Source organism: Atta colombica, unplaced genomic scaffold (genome assembly GCF_001594045.1).
Source record: "Atta colombica isolate Treedump-2 unplaced genomic scaffold, Acol1.0 scaffold226, whole genome shotgun sequence".
Classification (NCBI taxonomy): Eukaryota; Metazoa; Arthropoda; class Insecta; order Hymenoptera; family Formicidae; genus Atta; species Atta colombica.
The window spans coordinates 1706002-1727281 of record NW_017259323.1 but is presented as its reverse complement, the minus strand read 5'-3'; the positions used below and the strand labels follow the sequence as shown (position 1 = coordinate 1727281).

At 28.7% G+C, this 21280-nt stretch overlaps 2 protein-coding genes across 2 annotated transcripts in view; one reads left to right on the top strand and one right to left on the bottom strand.

The window, feature by feature from the left end:
- Positions 1 to 9312: 9312 nt before the first annotated feature.
- On the bottom strand, positions 9313 to 10898 carry LOC108688188. The gene is made up of 2 exons (XM_018194334.1): positions 10836 to 10898; positions 9313 to 9714 (listed from the first exon to the last, which is right to left on the bottom strand). The coding sequence occupies exons 1-2, from the start codon at positions 10896 to 10898 to the stop codon at positions 9313 to 9315; spliced, it is 465 nt and encodes a 154-aa protein (XP_018049823.1).
- Positions 10899 to 17536: 6638 nt separating this feature from the next.
- Positions 17537 to 21280, top strand: part of LOC108688161 — a 24404-nt gene continuing 20660 nt past the window's right edge. Inside the window, exon 1 of the mRNA XM_018194305.1 lies at positions 17537 to 18000. Within this exon, the coding sequence (XP_018049794.1) occupies positions 17537 to 18000 (464 nt within the window). The remainder of the gene's footprint in view (positions 18001 to 21280) is intronic.

Sequence of the window (21280 nt, the reverse complement as noted above, 5' to 3'; positions counted from 1 at the left end):
ATTATTTATAAATGTATTATTTATAAATATATAAAATTATCACAATCAATATATATAAGAATATCAATTATTTTTTATTTAATCCATTGTTTCTATAAGGTGAATAGCGAAAATATGATTCGTTCTCAGAGATAAACTTTTACCATCGAATTTGAATCTTCGACTGAACATTTCTCTGGCATCGTGCTTTCCATTGGATTAGCCTTTCAACAAACTTGCAGCCAGCAACAATTCAAAACCAGATACAACCAGCTGCTCTAATCAAGGCGTGGGCGTTTATCCACGTGAAAGCGACGTAATCATTCGAAAATCGATATATGTTGCAATTATCGTTTATAATGGTTGCTTAATTATAAGCAAAACGTCATAAGCGCTGACATGCAACTTTGTTACGTAAAAGTTATTACTTATTGTTACGTAAAAAGCAGCTTAATGAAATCCCAAATAAATTACGATTTGAGTAAATCAAGACGATCGCTACCTATCTCCTTTATCGCTACTAATGTCGATATTTTCGATGATTTCGATGATATTTTCTACTGATTTTACCATTTCATTTCCTTTCTATCAAATATAAAAAAGGTACAATACAAATATTGACCTATGAGATTGTTAGAACGCGAAATAGTCATCAGCAGTTTTCATTCACTAGCGTGATATTGATCATGCAAAATCACGTCGGAGAAAACAATTTTGTTTGTTGCACGGTTCAAGTAATAGTTTAAAACACGTACAATATGTTAAGAATATGGTTAATCTATTCAATAAAATAAGCAATCAATTCGGGTATATGTATATTTTTTATTTTATATAAATTATTATATAAAATAAAATGCTTTTAGAATTTTAGAACCTTTTGCAATATCTTTTTAAATTTTTATCGAAGTATTTTACTATAATTTACCATATTTTTACTATAATTATAATTTATACAAGCTTGTAAATATAGATATAGATATGAGATTATATATACATACATAAGTATATATATAAAAGCAATAATGTAAAATATAGTGTAAAATATAATGTAAAGGAGCAATAATTTTATGATACATTTGCAAAAATAATACGCTTGTTAAAATAACTATATAAAAAAATTAGAAAAGAAATAATCTAGAATCTTTTTTCTTATAAAATTATAATTTTAGTCCTTAAAAAAAATAACTTATATTTTGAATTGTTACATCCTTTTCTTGTTTTTGACGATACAAAATTCAAGTTTTATTAATTCCTTCTTATTTTAAATATTAATTATTATTTGTTGTACTGTGTGAATATTAAGAATAATTTTTAATAATATTAAAAATAATAACAAATTCAATATTTGTAACACAAATATAGTTTTTATTACAGTTTTATCCTTTATATTTTACACGTATTTAATGGATAAATTTTCATTAATAAGTAAAAATCACTTTAATGCTGAAAAGTAAAACTTAAAAAGTTGTAAAATCAATCAATTTATTAGTAGCTTTTCTGAATATTATATGTAATAAATTAATAAAATAAAAATTTTATTTTTGATCTATTACCACAAAACACTTTTTATAAAATCCAAACACTTTTTATTTAATAGCACAGAATAACAGAAACTGAAATACATTGATTAAAACACATTAATCAATATATCAATCAATATGATTTGGACTTATATTAAAGATTTTAAATTATTTTATGATATCGCTAATAACTTCTTGAATTTTAACATACAAAATTACTCATTTCATAGTTAATATGTATTTTTCTTAACGACAATGAAAAAACCAATATTGTTGAATTTAGTTATAATTAAAAGTAAAAGTATTTTAATAAAAAAATTTTAGGAAAACAAAAAGAAGTTACAAAACAATTTATATAGTTAATTTTAGATAAAATTTGTAAAAACATAACATTTTGATCTTAAGTTTATTTACCAAGTTTCTAAATATAATAATAAAAATAAAAAATTTGTAATAAAACGATGGCCTTTCTTAACTTTTTTGCTAGGGAAAAATCGATTTCAGATTGATTAAATGATCAAAGCAGTTAAAAGGGTCATTTCAGGACACAGAATCTATGGCAAAACTATTATATACATATCTACCTACATTATTTCTTGCGTGATATAATTGAAGACAAATTCACATATGTAATATTTGCTGTTTAAGACAGAAAATTGCGAGAGAAATGTCAAGCGATGTAAACTGTTTTGACGTCATTTTCTTTCATAAAGAAATATTAATATTATAAGATAACAAAAAGAATCTTCTTATTCAATCTCTAGTGCAACTAAATTAAACGTGTAACATAAGTAAAATTTTATATATATATATGTTAAACTGATAGTAATTATACCTAGTAATTTTTTTGTTGGTAATTTAATTTTTATTATATATAAATTAATATTTACTACATTGTTATTAATGTTATTTAAATATAACTATATTATATTCTGTATAAAAATTAAATACCTATTCTAACCAAACATTTTAGAAAATTACAGTCACAATGTGGACCATAATAACAGAAATTATAAAAATTATTACTTAATTTATTAATTTTAAAACTGCAAATTATTTCGATTTATATTATATCAAAATTATTTAAATTCTATTATGATAATAATCGTATCTCCTCTTTGTATCTACATTATTATTCGATATAATCCACAATATTTTATCATAGACACTAATCGTTGTATATAATTTTATATCCATTAATTTTTTTATCGAACATCATGACATTAAATATTCACTACACTAAGTTGGAAAAGATTTTAACAATTTCACTTTCTTTCGAGATTTAAACTTTATATATAAAATGATGCAATATAATGTAAAATCCAATAAAGGAATAAAAATCATTATTTTCTATTATTTTGTTCGCGATCAAAATCCTTATAGTTAAAAAAACTAGTCAATCTGAAAAATATTCTGCAAACAAATTATCCAGCAATAACTTAATAAAAGTTTATAACTATTTTTTGATAAATAAAGATTGGAATATCTGCTACAGTTAACTTAATTCAATCAAACCTTTAACTTAATGTTTAGTTTAATTCTCTACTTTAATTAAATTTTCAATGTATAGTCCAGAGATTATGAAGGATGGAAGAGTTGAGTCAAACACGGCCTCGCGGGTTCGAACCGCTATTTTTATCTATTCTCATATCCGACGGCAATCAACGGCATGGTCTCATTGCGGCTGACAAAAAAGAAAACATGGAGCAACGCTTTTCCCGGCGGGGTTCTTCAATTATCATCGGAGCGAGAGAACGCTCTCATATCAGAATGCACGGTGACGAACAACCGAAGCCATGTCCGAGTAGCTACTCCCTTTTGTTTAGTTAACCGAATATTTGCTCAACCATGCGCATGTGTCGTGATAAGAGGTGATCCAGTAGCACGCGCGAGTCAATGCACATCGTAGATTTTCAGGGCAATCAGCCGCGTGCCTGGTTTTAAAATATAAAATTTTAATGGTCTTTTGTTTGTACATTTATTAGTAGCTTTTTGTAACAATTTGCAACTAAGAAAGGAGGATAAAAAAAATGTTTGCATAATATTTTAATTTTTTGATTTTACAATAGTTAACTCAAAGTGTCATAGGTTTTATTTAATTAGTCTGTTCTAATAAAGAAATATTACACTTAGATTAAAATTTGTACACCACTTTATAATAAATTATTATAATAAAAAAAAATAAAATAAAAGCTAATAGAGTAACTTTCAATATCTTCTATTTTATTTTGCTTTTTTTGAATACTAAAAATCCTGATTGGTTTTTTTAATTATTAAGAATCCTTAATTGATATAAAATTATTATATTCAGTTCCAACATTATTGTATCAAATTTAATGCTAGTTAATACTAATAAATCAGAATTATTAGTGAAAACAGAAATAGAGAAAGATATATGAGAGTTAGCACAAATGAAAAAATATCAAAAATTTTAAAAGTTTTATTCATTTTATACATCGTTATTATCCTAAAATGATCACCTTCAAGAAACATTAACAGAATAAGTAATTTCAATTGACTGCGTATATTATTGCGCAAGGTTTCTCTTGACTGAGAACACGAAGAATTCGATTGTTGGAAGATATCAGACATACAGATCAAATTTAAATTCCCCATTTCCCTGCTTTTCTGATTTGCAGTTTCCAAATCATCCAATGAAAGCTATCGTATGGCGATTAGAGAATTTATATAAAAAATAATAGACTGAAGCAACGCAATTATAATATCTCAAAATCCTAACTAATCGAGCAAAACAAAGATAACATCATGGTCCAGAGCAGTATCCGATGTCGGGCATTCTGTCTACTCCATCTATGCTATTCATTGCTACCATTGATTACATTCGACCGACACCACACGTACCTCCTCAGTCGCATCCTGATTGTGTGCACCAGTAGCTCTTGCCGGTGCCTCTCTCACAGTCTCTTACACTCCCGTCCACCCTCTCGCGCCACTTTTCTCTGCAAACCCGGCCAAATCGAAAGCGACAATCAAGACGCTAATAATGCGTCCTCTACATCTGTTGTCGTCTTCGTCGTTATTTTTCTATGTGACGGCGTTTTAAGGTCTTATATATTTTTCTTGCTCTGTTGAGAGATGCACTCGAGAGACATTCGCAAAATCACACTGCTATGAACACGCGCTTATATTCGCACTCTCGCTCGACCCCGACCGGGGCTTCTACCACTACTGACAGAGAAATCCGTTTCTCTCCCTCGGCCCGGGCGTCGAAGCGTCGATACGACAACGACGACGCTTGCGCGCCGCCCCCAATCCACCCTTTCCCACCCGGGCATTTTCGTGGCGCATTCGAGGCTGCGACCCTGCCGTCGCAATGCCCCGCGCGAACACCATCGTGAATCGTCACAGGCCACAGCGAATCCGCTCGCACTCTCGCTGCTGCAAGAACACGACAATTTCAGGGTTGTCAAATGCGTTGAGCGGAAAAAGTTGGTGATCATTGGATTGCTATTCTCTGTTCTCGACTAAATGTCTCATAATGCATTTTTTAACGATTCTCGGTTCCATAACTCGATCACCTTGACGTTCCGTTCTACTGCATTTTAAAAATTTATGAAACTTATTAGATTTCTGAAATTAAATTGTAATACAAAATGTCTCAGACTTATATTAATATATCTTTCTATTTATTGCCCTAAGAATCTTAATTGTTATTATTAGAATTGTAATTGAAAGCTTGAATATACAAATTATCCAAATTACATATATGTCATTATCAAACAATTTGTTTTATGGTATCAACTGATCAAAGTAATGTCAATAAAAAATCCAAATAATTTCTGTCTTTTTAAGTAGAATGATATAGAAATAAACAGGGAATCGATAAGTTACAATTGGTCACTTAGACAATCAGTGAGACTCTATAGTTAACTATAGTGAGACACTATAGTTAATTAAATTCTCTATTTGTACTTGTTTAAATAATATTTGTTGGAATTATTATTTAGAATGTTAATTAAATTTTACTTTATTTTATTCCATGACAAAATATAATTAACTTTACATATAATTAACTTTTTTTATTAATTTCAGATATTATATTGAATTGTGTCTTATATAATATTTAATAGTAGAAATTTATAAAATGCTGTAACTATATACATTTATCCGCAAAAAATATAGGTCACTGTCTCGACCCAGTGACCTATTTTTTTGTTAATATACATATATTATTACTACATAGTTATAATTAAAAAATTATATTGAATTAATCTAAGCATTCTAAGCAAAAAAAATGTATTTCTAAATCTGTATTAATTTGCAAAATTACTACAATAATAAGTAATAAAATATTTTAAATAATTTCTGCAATTATTTAATAAGATTATTTTTAATAAAATCTTTAAAATTTATTATAAAATTACAATTTTATTTTCAAATAAACAAAGTATTGATAATCTTATTTGAATATTTGTTTATTCAGGACCAGTTGGTCCCTTCTATCAGCTATCATTAAACATGTTGATGTCTCCTCGTAATTTACTCTCATACTCGTTTGATTAAAGTTAGAAAATCGCTGACCGTTCTCATGAGATGACTACGTACACTGTTAATTATATCAAATAGAATTTAAATTAGGTTTTCAGACATTTCATTAGAATTTTATTTGATGTCGCAATAGTTATTTAAAAATAAGAAAGCTGGAATTAATTCTGCATGTTAATGTCATTTTCATTAAAATGAAATTTTAATTTATTTATTATTATATTTATATTTCTTTTTGATATACAATTTGAATTGTTAATTTGCAATGAATATAAATTACTTTTGATGAAGTAAAAATAGTCTGCTTTATATGTATTTCTGTTATTATTGATTAACTCATTACTGATAATATAATACTAACAAGAGTCTTGAAAATAATATTCTTTTTATGTGAATTATTGAGATATAACAAGGAAACCATCGGAGCCATCCTTCATCATTTTTATAATATAATTATATAAATACATGAAACATATGAAATATATTTTTTGTGTAATATTAAAGTTAACATTTTGCAAAATAATCATTTTGCAGAAAAACATTTTGCGCAATACGATGGAATGATTATATTTTTCAAGATGACAAAAATCTATTTGTAAGCGTGAGCTTTGATTGTTGAGATATGTTTAATATTGTATTATGTTTAATATTGAATGACATATTATTATAATATCTCTTCCTTATGCATTTTGATTTACTTGTATAAGATCCGTCAAATCGATAAGAACGCAAGGAAATAATATCAAATATTATCAAAAGTATGCGCACATAATAACAAAAGTAAAATGAATCAGCATTAAATAGTATATTGAAGTGTATTGATAATCAAAGTTCATCTTACGACAATATTTTTTTATTATCTTAAGAATAAAAATACAATCACATTCCATCGTGTTGCGCAAAATATACTGCCAATAAGGGAAGATCGAGTGATATCGATTTTTCGACATTTTATTTTCTTGAACAAGAGGGGGGAGGGGGGAATTGTTATTATACATATTTCTGCAGGCGTGTAAATGTACTGTATATTTGAAAAATGTAATAAGATAATTTTGTTTTCATTCTAAAGAATCACAATATAGACTAATACTGAAATAAGCAATATGAAATATATATGTATAAAGTATAAAATATTAGAAATCTTATATACAAAACATTTTTTTATATCACATAGTTTCGCAAAGATATTTGCTGAAAACAATCCATTTGTTTCAAGGGGGTGTTTCAATTCCTAAACCTTGAGATACGCTGATAAAAAAATATTAGTCTAATATTTTTTGATGTTTTTACAATATATTTAAAACCTTCTAAAATCGGTGAGGGATAGCTTTGATGATTTCTTTATAAGATATAGCTATTGCAATCACGTATTTTAATATTGTAAGACGGTAATATCAGAGTTTAATACTATAAAATGTAAAGAAAAAACAGTGTAATAATAAAAAGTTTTTAACAAAGTAATACAACATTATTTTAGCTATTAAGAATTTTTCTTTGATAAATTTATAACATATTGATAAATGTATTAGAAAATATATTTTTACGATACAAACAAATATATTTTTATACATATACAAAGTATTCGAAGATATTTCAAGTGCTAATAGTTATTAAACTATTCTATATATTAATTAATACACAACATTTTTTAAATATTTATTTAAAATTTAAAAAACAGAATTAAAAAAAATAATACAATATATTTTTAAAGATAAATAGAGAAAAGAAAAAACAGTATATCTGAAGAAATTTAAAACAATTGAGTGTGTTACAAATATCCTGTTGAAAATCTCGAACAACATATGCAATGAGTACAGCCCCGATGTCAGTAGCCTAGCTACTGAATGATTAAATTTGGCATAGTTACGTACCATTCTGCTCGACGATGCACACGTTCCATACGTTTGCTCATTCTGAAACCGCGGGCATTGTGCCGCTTAAATTGGCACATCTCTGATACGAAAGTTCTGCAGCATTACATTGTTACTTAGGCTATGCCAACGAGTGCTTTTTCGCGATACACCGCTCGCGCGACAGCTTAAGGAAAGACGTTTCTAGATGTCCATTCATTAGACGAAAGCCTTTTTCTTTTTAAAAAAAATTTAGATTTAATTTAAGTGATAGTGTAAACAAAGAGAAGTGTTTTTAAGTAATTGTTAAATTTTGTTTATACGTTTTTGTTAATGTCTAAATTATATTTTTATGCTAGACACGCAATATTTCTTTTTCTAAAAATAAAAATAAAATAAATAAATGTCGGTGCAAAAATATTAATTTGTTTAAAATTATTTAAAGTATTTTTCTTGTTTAAAGAAATTTCCATAAAAAAGTTTATTTTATCTGTTTTTGTGTCCTTGACATAATTTAGAAACAAAGTTCAAAACCTTAGAAAGAGGTCATCATGCCACTTAGCGTTTTGGATTTCTGGCTGCGTTCATCTCTTTATCGACCAAGCACAAATCAATAAAAGTTGACTGCGTTTTAGGATGTCTACTGCATTTATACAGAATGCCCTATCTTTTTCAGATGCTTTCTTGGATTTTAATTAAAGAAATTTCAAACTATTACTTTCTTGAAATGTTAAGAAAAAAATGTTCCTAGGCTAAAACATCCAAGAAAGCATCTGAAAAAGTTAGGGCATTCTGTATAAAAGCACTAGGCGTCCTAAAACGCAGTCAACTTTTATTGATTTGTGCTTGGTCGATAAAAAGATGAACGCAGCCAGAAATCCAAAACGCTAAGTGGCATGACCTCTTTCTAAGGTTTTGAACTTTGTTTCTAAATTATGTCAAGGATAAAACAGATAAAATAAACTTTTTTATGGAAATTTCTTCAAACAAGAAAAATACTTTACGAATATTGATTGGAATAAATCTGCAATTATTTGATTTCATGCAAAACACATATTTACGTTATATAATTTCTGCATTACATTATATGCAATAACAAAAACAGTAAATAGTCAAATTAAAGGTATTTTGGCATTGCAAATTCTATGGAATACATGCAAAACGATTCTGCCAAAATTATTCAATTATAAAAAGCGCGAAAAATTGTCATAAACGTCATAATGTATAATTATGAGAGTTTATAATGTATAATTATAAACTCTCTTGTATTAGATAATATTAAAAAAGAGAACAATTTTCAAAAAGGAATTTATCAAGAAAAAGAATGTAAGTATATATTTGAAAAATTGTTTCTTTTTCAAAATGAAATTATGTTGACAATACAATGACAATGATAATTACAAGATTTATACAGAGACAAAAACAGTAGCTGAGGGTTTGATAATTTTAGCGCGATATCAATGGCTTTCTTGAATGCCATTTGGGATGGCGGTTTTGTTCGGGTATTTCCCGTAAATTCTACCACTCCTGGTGACTCTGTAGTGGATCTGTGGTATCATGGACATATTGTCGGACACATGCAGACCATCGCCGGTGCACAATCGCTTCGTTCGCCGTATGCCGACAGTTTTATGCTTGTGTAGCTGAGCAAGGCTGTGTCTCTTTTGTTTCAGAATTGTCTTCTGATTGATAGCTAGACCAGTAACACGTCTCTTTAACAATCTCAAAGGTGAAATAGCCAAAATCGCTTTGGTAATGCGACGTCGACAACGCCACAATACAACAGCCGTCGCGAACCAGGCAAACCATGGACTGGCTCTTGGATCTGGGGTTGGTTCTCTCGACCAGAGAAATAACATCTAAGAATAAATATGTTTTTAGTAGTAGAAAATACACATACATATAGCTTTATACGAAACACTAACAAAATTAATATTATTGTAAAATAATATATTGTGCCATTAATAACATTCTCATTGCTTTATCAAAGTATAAGAAGTATGAAAAATATTATATGATATTCAGAAAATTAATTAAAGGAAGATTTCAAAAGTATTGAAGTTGTATCTAACTAATTAATTTTTTCTTAGGATGAATCTCTATAAGGTTTTTTTTTAATTATAATATAATAATCATGTTAAATACGAATATTGATTCTGTAAAAACAGCTTTTCTGTACATTAGAAAAATAATAAATAAATCTTAAAGCAATCATGAGATCTGTTCAAGTTGCTGAAACCTCTAAAAATTTGTATACTTATCAATAATATACATATATTTAGACGTTGAAGAGAGAGAAAACGAAGATGCTCAGTACAAACAGCGTAAGCAATGCAAACAGATCTAGGCTGTAATTAAAATTAGAACGAAAGTGCGATTTGTCATAGCATTAATTTGAAATGAAAAATTACTTTCAACAACAAAAAAATTCATAAATGACTGAATATATTATTATCATTAATTTTTATGGTATGATTAACGCATATACACTTAATTTATTTGACAATTATATTTGAAGTTAACACTTATATTTTGATTTAAATTTATGTAAGTTTTTTTTATAATTACTTATTATAAAAATAATATCTTCTATAACATAATGAAAATTGTCTAAAGACAGATTATTCATAAAATAACATCGCAATACTTAGAAGTCGACAGGTGATTTGTGCGACTTCTTGCTGATACTGGTTTCAAGATCGCACGAGAAACCATCGTGCGGCCGGACGATCGATCTCTCGGCCATCGTAGCTTTTCAAGGCTGCACCTTGAGATCCACGTGGATCTCAGGTAATTCGCTTAGAGCCACTACGTCTCGAACACGTTCACTCTGTTAGGCAGCATTTCGACTTTTATGGCACCGCGACATCTCCGTAGTCGTAACCTTCATTCTCCTTTCTTTCCACCGGAGTGACCCATTTGGCAGAGACCTCCGGGGTAAATTTCGCATTGACCGCATGTTTTTATTGTCAGAACTGACCTTATAGATCCACTCGCTGGTGCTGTGTCTGAAATTGGGGGGTGGGTCGATTATCCGAAACATAGAATTGCCGTAAACGCTTATTCGTAAATGATGGCGGTAGAATCTAGAATCACAAAGATAATGAATTGCAAGATTAAATTATTTTTAAATTATCTTTAAAAAATCATTGTTTTATTTTAACATTTGACAGATTCAGTTAAACTATTAACTATTATTAAAGTACAAGAACACAAGAGAAACTAATGGGGTTAATGTCACTGAAAAAAGAAAATATAAAATAATATAGGTATTGACACTAATGTAAGTATTGACAGGCACATACTTATTCCAGAGGGAGAGAAAAAGAGAAATGAAACATTATGCTAGTAATACGTAAATCAATATAAATCAATAATTTAATACAGTTACGTTGGCGATTGTAGCGGCTTAAATAGATACAAGAGTAAGGATTCAGTTCTTGCCGAATATGAAACATGAGCCTCACATGAACAAAGAATAAGGGAACAATTTCTTGTCGGTGTGTAGAAACAGTTTCATATTTCAGTTCTAGGGCAGAAGAGTACAGAATTAGCAGAAGATGGAGAAGCAAGTATGTTGACATGTTGACATGTAATGTTACACATTTAATACAAGTTGCACAGTAGAAAAGTCAACGATGTCCGATGCATCAGAAAAATCAATGAAATAATGTGAAGGAAGTCAAGTGCTGTCGAAGAAATATATTTGAGATATTTCACTATGATGTCAAGGCAAACTTCACTATATTTCCGCAAGACGGAAAATACGACATTCTGAGTTCAAACACATAACGATACATCAACGATAGATATATCGTTCGTGTTTAAATGCGGAGATGGTTTATATGAAGAGACATTTCGAGGAAGCGCTTATTGAACCGGAAGGACATGTGATTCGCGTCCCGCATGTAGTATAGTAAATGTGCTTATCTGTTGCTGAACGTTTCTGATATAACAAGTACAATTTAGTTGAGCATACACTGCGTCTTAAATTTTTCGTCTAATTTTAATTATAGATTCTTCTTAAAATAATTTATATGAAAAAATTTATAAATTTATAAACTTATGCTTTTAAATATCTCTATAATGAGTATTCATAAATTAAGCTAATTAATAAAATGACAAAATAAAATAATAACAAACTAAGATTTCATTATTTACATATTTATTTTTAATCTTAATTTGCAAAAGTAAATTTAGAATTTTAATTGCATGTTTCTAATTTAGAAAATAATAAGACTTTAATATTTTTATAAAAAAAAATTTTTTTCAAATAATTTAAAATGTCTATGAAAGGAAATGTCTTAGTGTAAAGGTAAAAATATAATATATTTTATCTCTAATGTATATAATAACTTTAAATTAGACAGATAGTAATAAATATGTATATATGTACAAATACTCTGGAAAATTTTTAATTGTATAATCAAGTTGAGAATTATATATCTTATATTATACATACTAATAATACAGTTAATACACATACTTTGACGTCTTATAATTATTCTAAGTCTTCCACCTGATGTCTTAAGTCTCCACCCCAAAAATTCACATTCACTGTTGATTCTCACATTCGTTCTTCGTATCGTGATGACAGTCCGATGGCACAGACAGAGTCGTTGTTATCAAAATGAAGAATACCTAAACGATGATAAGCCTAACCAGGAAGCTGTCATCGACGGGTCTTGACGATGGAGACTTTTTGTCTGATCGCGCGATGATCTATCACATCTTTCGGTTTTGAGCTTCCCATCGGCTGGGGAAGAGATTGCGGCAAATTTGGTGGTTTTGCTTGCGCGGGAAAATTCGATCAAAAATACAAGTAAACAGGCTACAAAAAGTTGTAAAATAACATATGAAGTGAAGTGGGAGAGCGCGAGAATTTAGACAAAGGATGGCGCCGTTCTTAGATAATCTGACGTTGGCTAAAAAGCGTGGCGATTAGTCGACATGTAACACGAGCGGAATATAGCAAAATTCATCCAGAATAGTTTAATTAATCATATTAAATGGTAAAGAATTACTAGTTATGGATATTTTACAAAAAATTTTTATTATAAAAAATAAACTTAAGAGATATTCTTGTATTAATACTATTCTATTTAAATACTTATATACCTATTTGCAAAATATATGAGTAAAAATTATAATATCTTATAATATGAGATTCCTCTATAAATTATAACATAGCTATTATTACATAATTTACAAAGCATATATCTCTCTCTCTCTCTCTCTCTCTCTCTCTCTCTCTCTCTCTCTCTCTCTCTCTCTCTCTCTCTCTTTCAAACTAATATAAGTTTTATAAAAATTCTATATTGAGAAAAAAATTGTTCATTTTATTTAAAATTTAAAAATCAAACATATTATATAATACATATATTTTCCAACGAAAAAAATAAAAATTAATTAATTAATTTTGTCAAATGAACAATTTTTTTTAAAGCTGTTTTGTGTATTAAATTTATAAACATACTTTTAAAATGTAAGATTGAAAATATCATAAAGTTCAAAAAATTAAAGATTAGTATTTATAAAAATGACAATAAAGAATTTACGATTTATTTCATAATTGAATTAAACTACTTAAATATTATACTAACAAGTAAAAATTTTCTAATCTTATAAGCTATATTTCATTATTTATTGCGAATATTGAAAATCTATAATTCACATTATGCATATTATAGATTTTCAGTACTCGCAGTGAATATATAACAGACGCAGTCACAGTTATAGTAAACATGTATATTTTTTGTTTTTGTATTATCCTTATCACTTTAGTGTATACTGAAGAAATTTCCTTCGTCAAGTTGAAACTCCACCAGCCTTACTACTCTTTTGCCGTCCTCCTGCTCTCCCGTGACGTCACTGTATCGTGTCAGTAGGTCAAAACCTGGATACGTGACCGAGTCTGGTGTATGTGTCCGTGTTTAAGTCATGTATCTGGTGTCCAGAAATTAAAGAACATTAGAAATTATGTGTATTCATATTACATCACATTGTATCGTAATATCATATATCAGGAAAATAATCGATATTATTTTGATAAATAGCTAACAATATTAAAATATATTTGTGCATTTTAGAGCATAATTAATTTTAACTTGTGTTTTATTTTTCCGTTTTCAATTAACAAATAGATAGAATGCAGTAAATTATATCTTCGAATAATATTAGATAAATAAAATGTCAATATAATATATATATATATTAAAAACTAATTATGGTTTGTAAAAATAAAGCAATTTATTATATTATATTTTATTATATTTAATATTTAATAAATGGTTGATATCTTTGAGTAAATTCTTTCGATAGTTTACTTTCACGATGAAAGCTGCACTTTGTTAACGATTATCTATCATTATGCGTGCCTCGAGATATAAAAATTATGATTCTCGAAATTATCGCTTGTAGAATTTACATTCAAAAATTCATATCAATATAACTGATGATATAAACTGATTACAGAATAGTCGTGGAAAGAGATTTATAGAACTAATTCCATAAATTAATTTATTGTATAATAATTACAGAAAACAAATTATAATTTAATTATTGATTTTTCATTAAAGATGAAAGAAATAAGTGATAAGAACTTAATCGAATTCTATTTATTAAATTTAAGTTATTATTATAATTTTATAATTGTTTTCTTAGTATACATTCATATTTCTTTTATAATTTATTAGATATAAAATAAGAATATATTTCAAATATTTACAATATTTAATAATTTCTCATTTATTTTTTTATAGTACACACAACGGCGAATAAAGCATAAACAATTTATTAATTGTTATATAAGCTACTAAATAGCTTTTATATGATTATTGTACTTATTGTCATATATCAACTGTTAAATTAACTTTCGGATATTTAAAATTTTTTTTAAAGTTAAGATCAAGATTTATGAGATGTTATGATATTTTAGTAATTTACCATAATATTATTCCTCTTTACAGAGTGGAATTTCCTGCGCTTTATAAAAAGAAATTGCTAAGATGTGCATGCCTATATTTCAACCAAGTGCTTTTCTTATAAATATGGTTAAAATAATCCATAAAAATAATCCAGTCTCAAAAGCAAAAACAATCAAAAGCAAAAAGAATAATAAATTTTAACAATGTAGATCTCTTCAAGATTTTTTACACAATCGAAACTCTTAATTAAGTCAATCTCAGGAATTACAATAATTTATGAAATTGGTATGTGCAAGAAAATTTGATCTATTAATAATTTTTAGAAAATGATTATATAGGAATTCAGTTGTACCTTGGAGCGCAGCCTAAAGCAAATTATGGAAATAACTAATCGTTTTTACCAATGCCGTGATTACTTACGCGCATTTCGATGAGTCTGCAATTGATTGTGAGGATGAACCGGTCGGACTGCCGACAAATTATCAGCATAAAGCGAACGATAATTAATGAGAGAGCATCTACGATATCTCGATAACGAGGCTTATCATATACACATATAAGAAAAGAAAAACTTATGAAAAGAAAGATACTTTTATCAGCAGCTCGATTAACATTCCTATATAGTGTCAGCAGCATTAATCATAAACATTTCATTCGAGTTTATCGACATTGTCTGAATAAAACATTACTTTGGCTTTATCCTGTCCTTCGTATTTAAATTGGCACATTTATTTGAATCTTAAATAGAAAGTGTAACTAACATAAAGAAATTGAAGAATACACAATTTTAATTTATTTATATAATTTTCTGAATTTCTTTTTGCTTTCTTGTTTTTTTTTTGAAATTTACATTCTTATTCTAAAATATATTTCTCGCTTAATACTCAATGTAAGAAAATTGTAAGACTTTCTCGATATTTGCTTTAATTTTATTGTACATCGAGTTATTGAAGAAATGAATGAACAAGAAGGATAAATCGTATTCATAAGAACAAATGTTACGGTATATTATTCTGCTACATTGATTTATCTTTCGCCAGTCGCGATATGCTTTTATTTTTGTGCTTCATGCTCTTCTAATGGGCAATAATGTGACGATGATCCGTGCAATTATTTCACTTCTTTTGGCTCTCAGTAAGGAACGAGTAAAAAGGTAACAAAGACTTCACTGCGGTTGCAGCCACTGCACTACTGACCTTGGTCTCAAGTAACGTCGCGGCCGAAGTGATTCAAGAATGGCACAGAGACTTCTAATATGCGTGTAACTTCCAGCTTCACTGCATTGTAAATTTGATCGTTGGCGATCTGAAGTAATTTCTCTGCTGTTAATTTGATTCAAAAGAACTGTTCCAATATACAATCTTCTTAAATATATTCTTCAATATATAACTAATGATTGTTGCAAGGGAAAGAAGATTATTTATTGTTGAAACTCTTATTTCCATATATGTAATCTTAACTGTAATGTTATAATTATAATTTTTAATAATTTTAAATATAATTAAGTTAATATAATTTTAATTTTATATATATAATTTTCTGTATAAACACTGTAAAAAATAAAATGTTAACTTAAAGACGTATAGTGGATTTCCTGATGCAAAAATGTTAAAATTAATACAAAAATGATAATTTTGATATTTTCGCAAGTCTTAAAAAGTCTACTACTTAAACGTTTTTAGGTTAAAATATTTTATTTTTTACAGTTAAATTTAAAAATTTTGACTGAAAAACAAAAATTAAGAATTCAATATAATTTAAAAAATTTTGAAAAATATGTTATTTAGTTATTGAGAAGATAAAAAGATGTTAGAAAAGATATCTTTTCTAACAAATATCTTTTTATATTTATATTATCTAATATTTATTTTTTTATATTTATTATCTAATATTTATTATTTCTAGGCATATGCCAATGTTAGTTTACTAATTTATTCTTTTATTTTATTTACTTTATTTTATTTTATTAAGGTTCTAACATAAGTAATATAAAAATAACATATAAATTATGCATAGGCAATTAACCATAGGCTATATCATTAAATGTTTAACAATATTCCACAGAATAATTTTACTCGTATTTATTATCATGTATTTTATATTTTATCTTAATAAATATTTAATTATTAATCATCTGAATCTTTGTTCCAATGAATGATGAAATTTGCAATGATGGAATTTGCGTATAGATCATATATATGTTATCCCATATCCGTTTTTTTAACCGCAATACCTTCGTAGTTGGAGTAAGAACTTTGTCCGGAACAGTGTTATACTTCGTAAAGAGCAATTGCGAGAGGAACGCGGTTCTCCACGTGTACGGTTAAATTGTCGCGGAAGGATACGTAGGTGGTTACCGAAGGATCTGGTGGGATATCAGGAGAACAGACAGTCGCTACAGCATGAGAATGGAAAGGAGAAAGGAAGAAAAGAGAATCCGGGCAGACTGGGCCACAAGCGAATGTGGCGAGTAAATGCGGCAACGGGGAAAAGAGGGAAACACAAGGAAGAACGAGACAGAGAAAAAGAGATTCATGGTGGGGTTGATGCAGCTGAAGCACGTGGGCCCTGCTCAGTGTGTCTCGTTCGGTAGTGCTCTCAGTAGTGTTCTCAGCTGCCCGTGGAAGATCTCACACCGGATATCCGTCGAGCCTGTCGCGAACTTAACGCGTCCACCGTGGCCGTTGAGGATGTGACGGCTCGTACAGTTGTCAGGACATTTCGCAGTCATCATAAGTTTTTGAAGAGCCGAACAATGACTCTGAAAATACTGCTGGAGAGTCTGCTTATCGCAGCCGTGACCTCCTCTGTTCTATCATCATCGGAGGATCATCGAGTACTCTTGCGCAATCACAGAATAGTTTTGCCAGTTTGGTATCACGACAGATTATCCCATCCTAGGCACGATTACCTTGATGATGACAAACGCATCGTCCGAGAGACCACTACTACTACTACTATGAAAAATCCGTGGACGCTGCGGCCACAGGTTTCCACGACAAGATCATCACAACAGATAAATTCGGCTTCGAGGCATATAGAGCAGCGGATGTTAGAACAAAAGTTCAATGGTGCTGTGGCGATTGCGGAGAATGGTGGTACCAGGGCAATAGCGTACGCGGGTTATCACGGTAATCGACATCAACCAAGGGAGATGGGCACGCAAGGTTTTCAACCGATTAGCACAACTGTCCCCATGTACACCAGACATCATTCAGGGTAAGTATTAGATAAACTTACCATTTAGAATATAAGATTGGAAATTTACGGAAATGTGATACAAAAGATAATCAATCTTTTGTAACAAATATATCATCGGAATCTAGAGAAGATCCAAATTTCAAATAGCTTCATTCAAAATAGCTTCATTCAAAATTAGATTATGACTGATCAAATTTAATCCTTAGTATATATACGATTAGGTCATTTGTGTCATGTGCATTTCTTTTTTTTTTAAATACTAGATCAAGTAATTAATTGTAACATTTATATACATATTTTTTTCATACAACCTTACAAATACTTTTTAAAATTAATTGTTAGAATATATGTAAGAATCACTTAATAATTTTATATATTTGTAAAAGTGATGAAAATTAATTCACGACACGAACGATCCATCGTATCGTATAGTAACTCAGACAACAAAAAGTCCAAAGTCGAGACACAAAACGTCTTAAGGATGTCTTTAAAAGATGTCTTTAAAATTTCTTTAGCATGCTCATTTAGCATGCATCTCTCATTAAACATGCGTGTTGTCTAGGAAAGGACTGAAAAATTATCGTGCATATTACGGATTAAGATAGAATGCTAGGCATTATTTAGACTCATTGCAAATTAAGATTAAGAAGAAGGCTTTAAATTAAGATATATTGTTTAAGTTACATTTTTCAGAAATAAAATGCATAAAAATGCACTAAATTAATTGTGAGAACATAATTCTGTTGAAATAAAAAGAAATTTATTTATAAAACAAATGCACAAATAAAAATTATCTAGATGTGTAAAAATATACATATATATGACATAAAATATATGACAAAAATATACATATATATGATATAAGAGATATTTTCATACCTCTCAAGATTAAACCGATACGATTTGACTGTAAATAAAAGTCCTTCTTTAAATAAAAGAATTATATGTGTTATGTATATTGTAGACTTTAGTATTTATTTTTCACAATGGAATTAAAGAATATAATTTAACAATAAAATATCTTTATGTATCTCTATGATAAACATATGTTTAAGAATACTAAATTTAACTTTGATTAAAACGATAGATTGCTTTACACACAATCAAGAAAATTATTTTGCTAGTTCAAAGATTAACAAAAACACTGACATACGGAAGCAATATTCGTTGAGAAAAATAGATAACTCGATTTGCATATCCGTGAGGGTCGAATAATTCAAGCTCGTGGAATACATTCAGGCGCGATTACTCGTCACATCACGGAAAGCATGTAAATGGAAGTGAATGAACCGCGTAAATATACGGGTGCCGCTAATGTGTGTCGCTGAATTACTATATTTACGAGCAATGAGCGACGCACCGCGTCCGTACGATGATGTACGATCGAGCGCGGTCGACGGAATAAGGCCGACGCAGACACACCGTCGTTCAAAGACAAGCCGCGAGCCGTTTAATTAATCGACCGATTAATTATCTCGTATGTACCGCGTTCCTCTGTCGCGTACAATTATTGGGATTGTCCGTGCACGTCGACGAATCTTTGCGCACATGCAACGGATCTCAACACATAGATGTATGTGATGATATGTGCATACATAGATTAAAAATATTTGGATAAATGGTATTTTCTATTATCCGGACACAAGATTGAAATGAAGACATCTTGAAACAAGATGTCAATTAATTTGATTAACAGATGCAGTCGTAAAACTTAGTTTTCGCAAAATTTTCTGCACAAGAATATCTAACTTTAAAAATAGGACTATCCTCGTGATTATTTATAAAAATTTCATGTTAAATTAATTGCAGTAACAAGTTCAATGAATTAATTCAATTATAATTATATTAAAATTTAGCAAAAAAAATTATATTAAAGTTTAATAAAAAAATTCAAAATTTTTATTTAAAAATGTATTGCTCATATATTATATAATATTAAAAACATCAGCATTTATAGGTATTGTAGATATCATATGGTAATAATACAGATACTGAGTAAAAAAACCTTAGTGAACATAGATCGAAAGCTCAACCATTTCTGAGATATCAACAATTTTGTTTCAATTATGATACATTAGTATCATAATTGACTTATTATTTCTTCTACGTATTGCACATGACATGAAAAGACAGAAATTGAGATAAGTAGCACTGATAGTCTATTTGACAGAATTACAATTGATCTCCCATAATGCCTATTTAATTGTAATGACTAATGGTTGATGTCAATTTATTGATTCCTGGTAAAATTTTTCATTATAAAATGTATGTGGAAATTAAATTAGAACATTCTGAACGCGATTTGAAACACTGAAATAAATCTTCACGTCGCACACGACATGCGGAATGATACTAACTTATTTCTACATGGTATTAACATGCAAAATTATTTATATCTTAGATTGAATTTTCGATCTGTTTATTAAAACTATCTGTTTATTTTTACTCAGTGTGTACTATCTATCCATATAAATGAATAATTGTTTAAAAATCACCCTGTATATAGATGGCTTTAACTATATGTCGCTAATTAAAATTTTTTTTATCGTAAATTTACCATAATTTATTATCATAATTGCGCATTGTGTTCTGCACTATAATCTCTTCTATTCCTATAATCTCTTTGTTTCATATATAATTATTATATATATTTAATAATATTTATATATACATAATTAAAATATTTTATAAAAAATTAATTCATAATAAATTATTCATTCATATAAGAGCAACAGTTTTATTATCCATAATTTACAAATATTAATAAATTATTTTTTATTATCATTAATTATAATATTTTAATAAAAATTATTTTATTAAAATGAAAAAATATGCAATTGTATTAACAAAATTTTTGTCAATCAATTTGTAAATGTATGTCTTTTTATAATATAGCAATTATTATGATATTATGATAAGCAAAATTTTTCAACGAAGATAGCATTTTCTTGGAATAAGCAGCATCAGATATTCTCATTCTCACCTTACAGTCCCATCCTACATACGATTTCTTGAAGCGATCATTAAGAGGAAATCACCATACTGCGTAACTTTTATCACCTTCTGACAGCCCCACGAGATCATTCCGCTTCCCAGCATGAATCAATGATTGCCCATCAGAAGCCTTGCGGGCGTTCACGCCAGGCGCAGCAAAAAGAGCTCATGGCAGTATAAACATCGGGGAAAGAACAAACCGGTGTCTGTATCAGTCAATATTATTGCACAGTGATTTCGTCACTCGTATTTTGCCTCTCTTCGTCTTTTGTCACGAACTGTTTATTGTCGTAATTATACACAT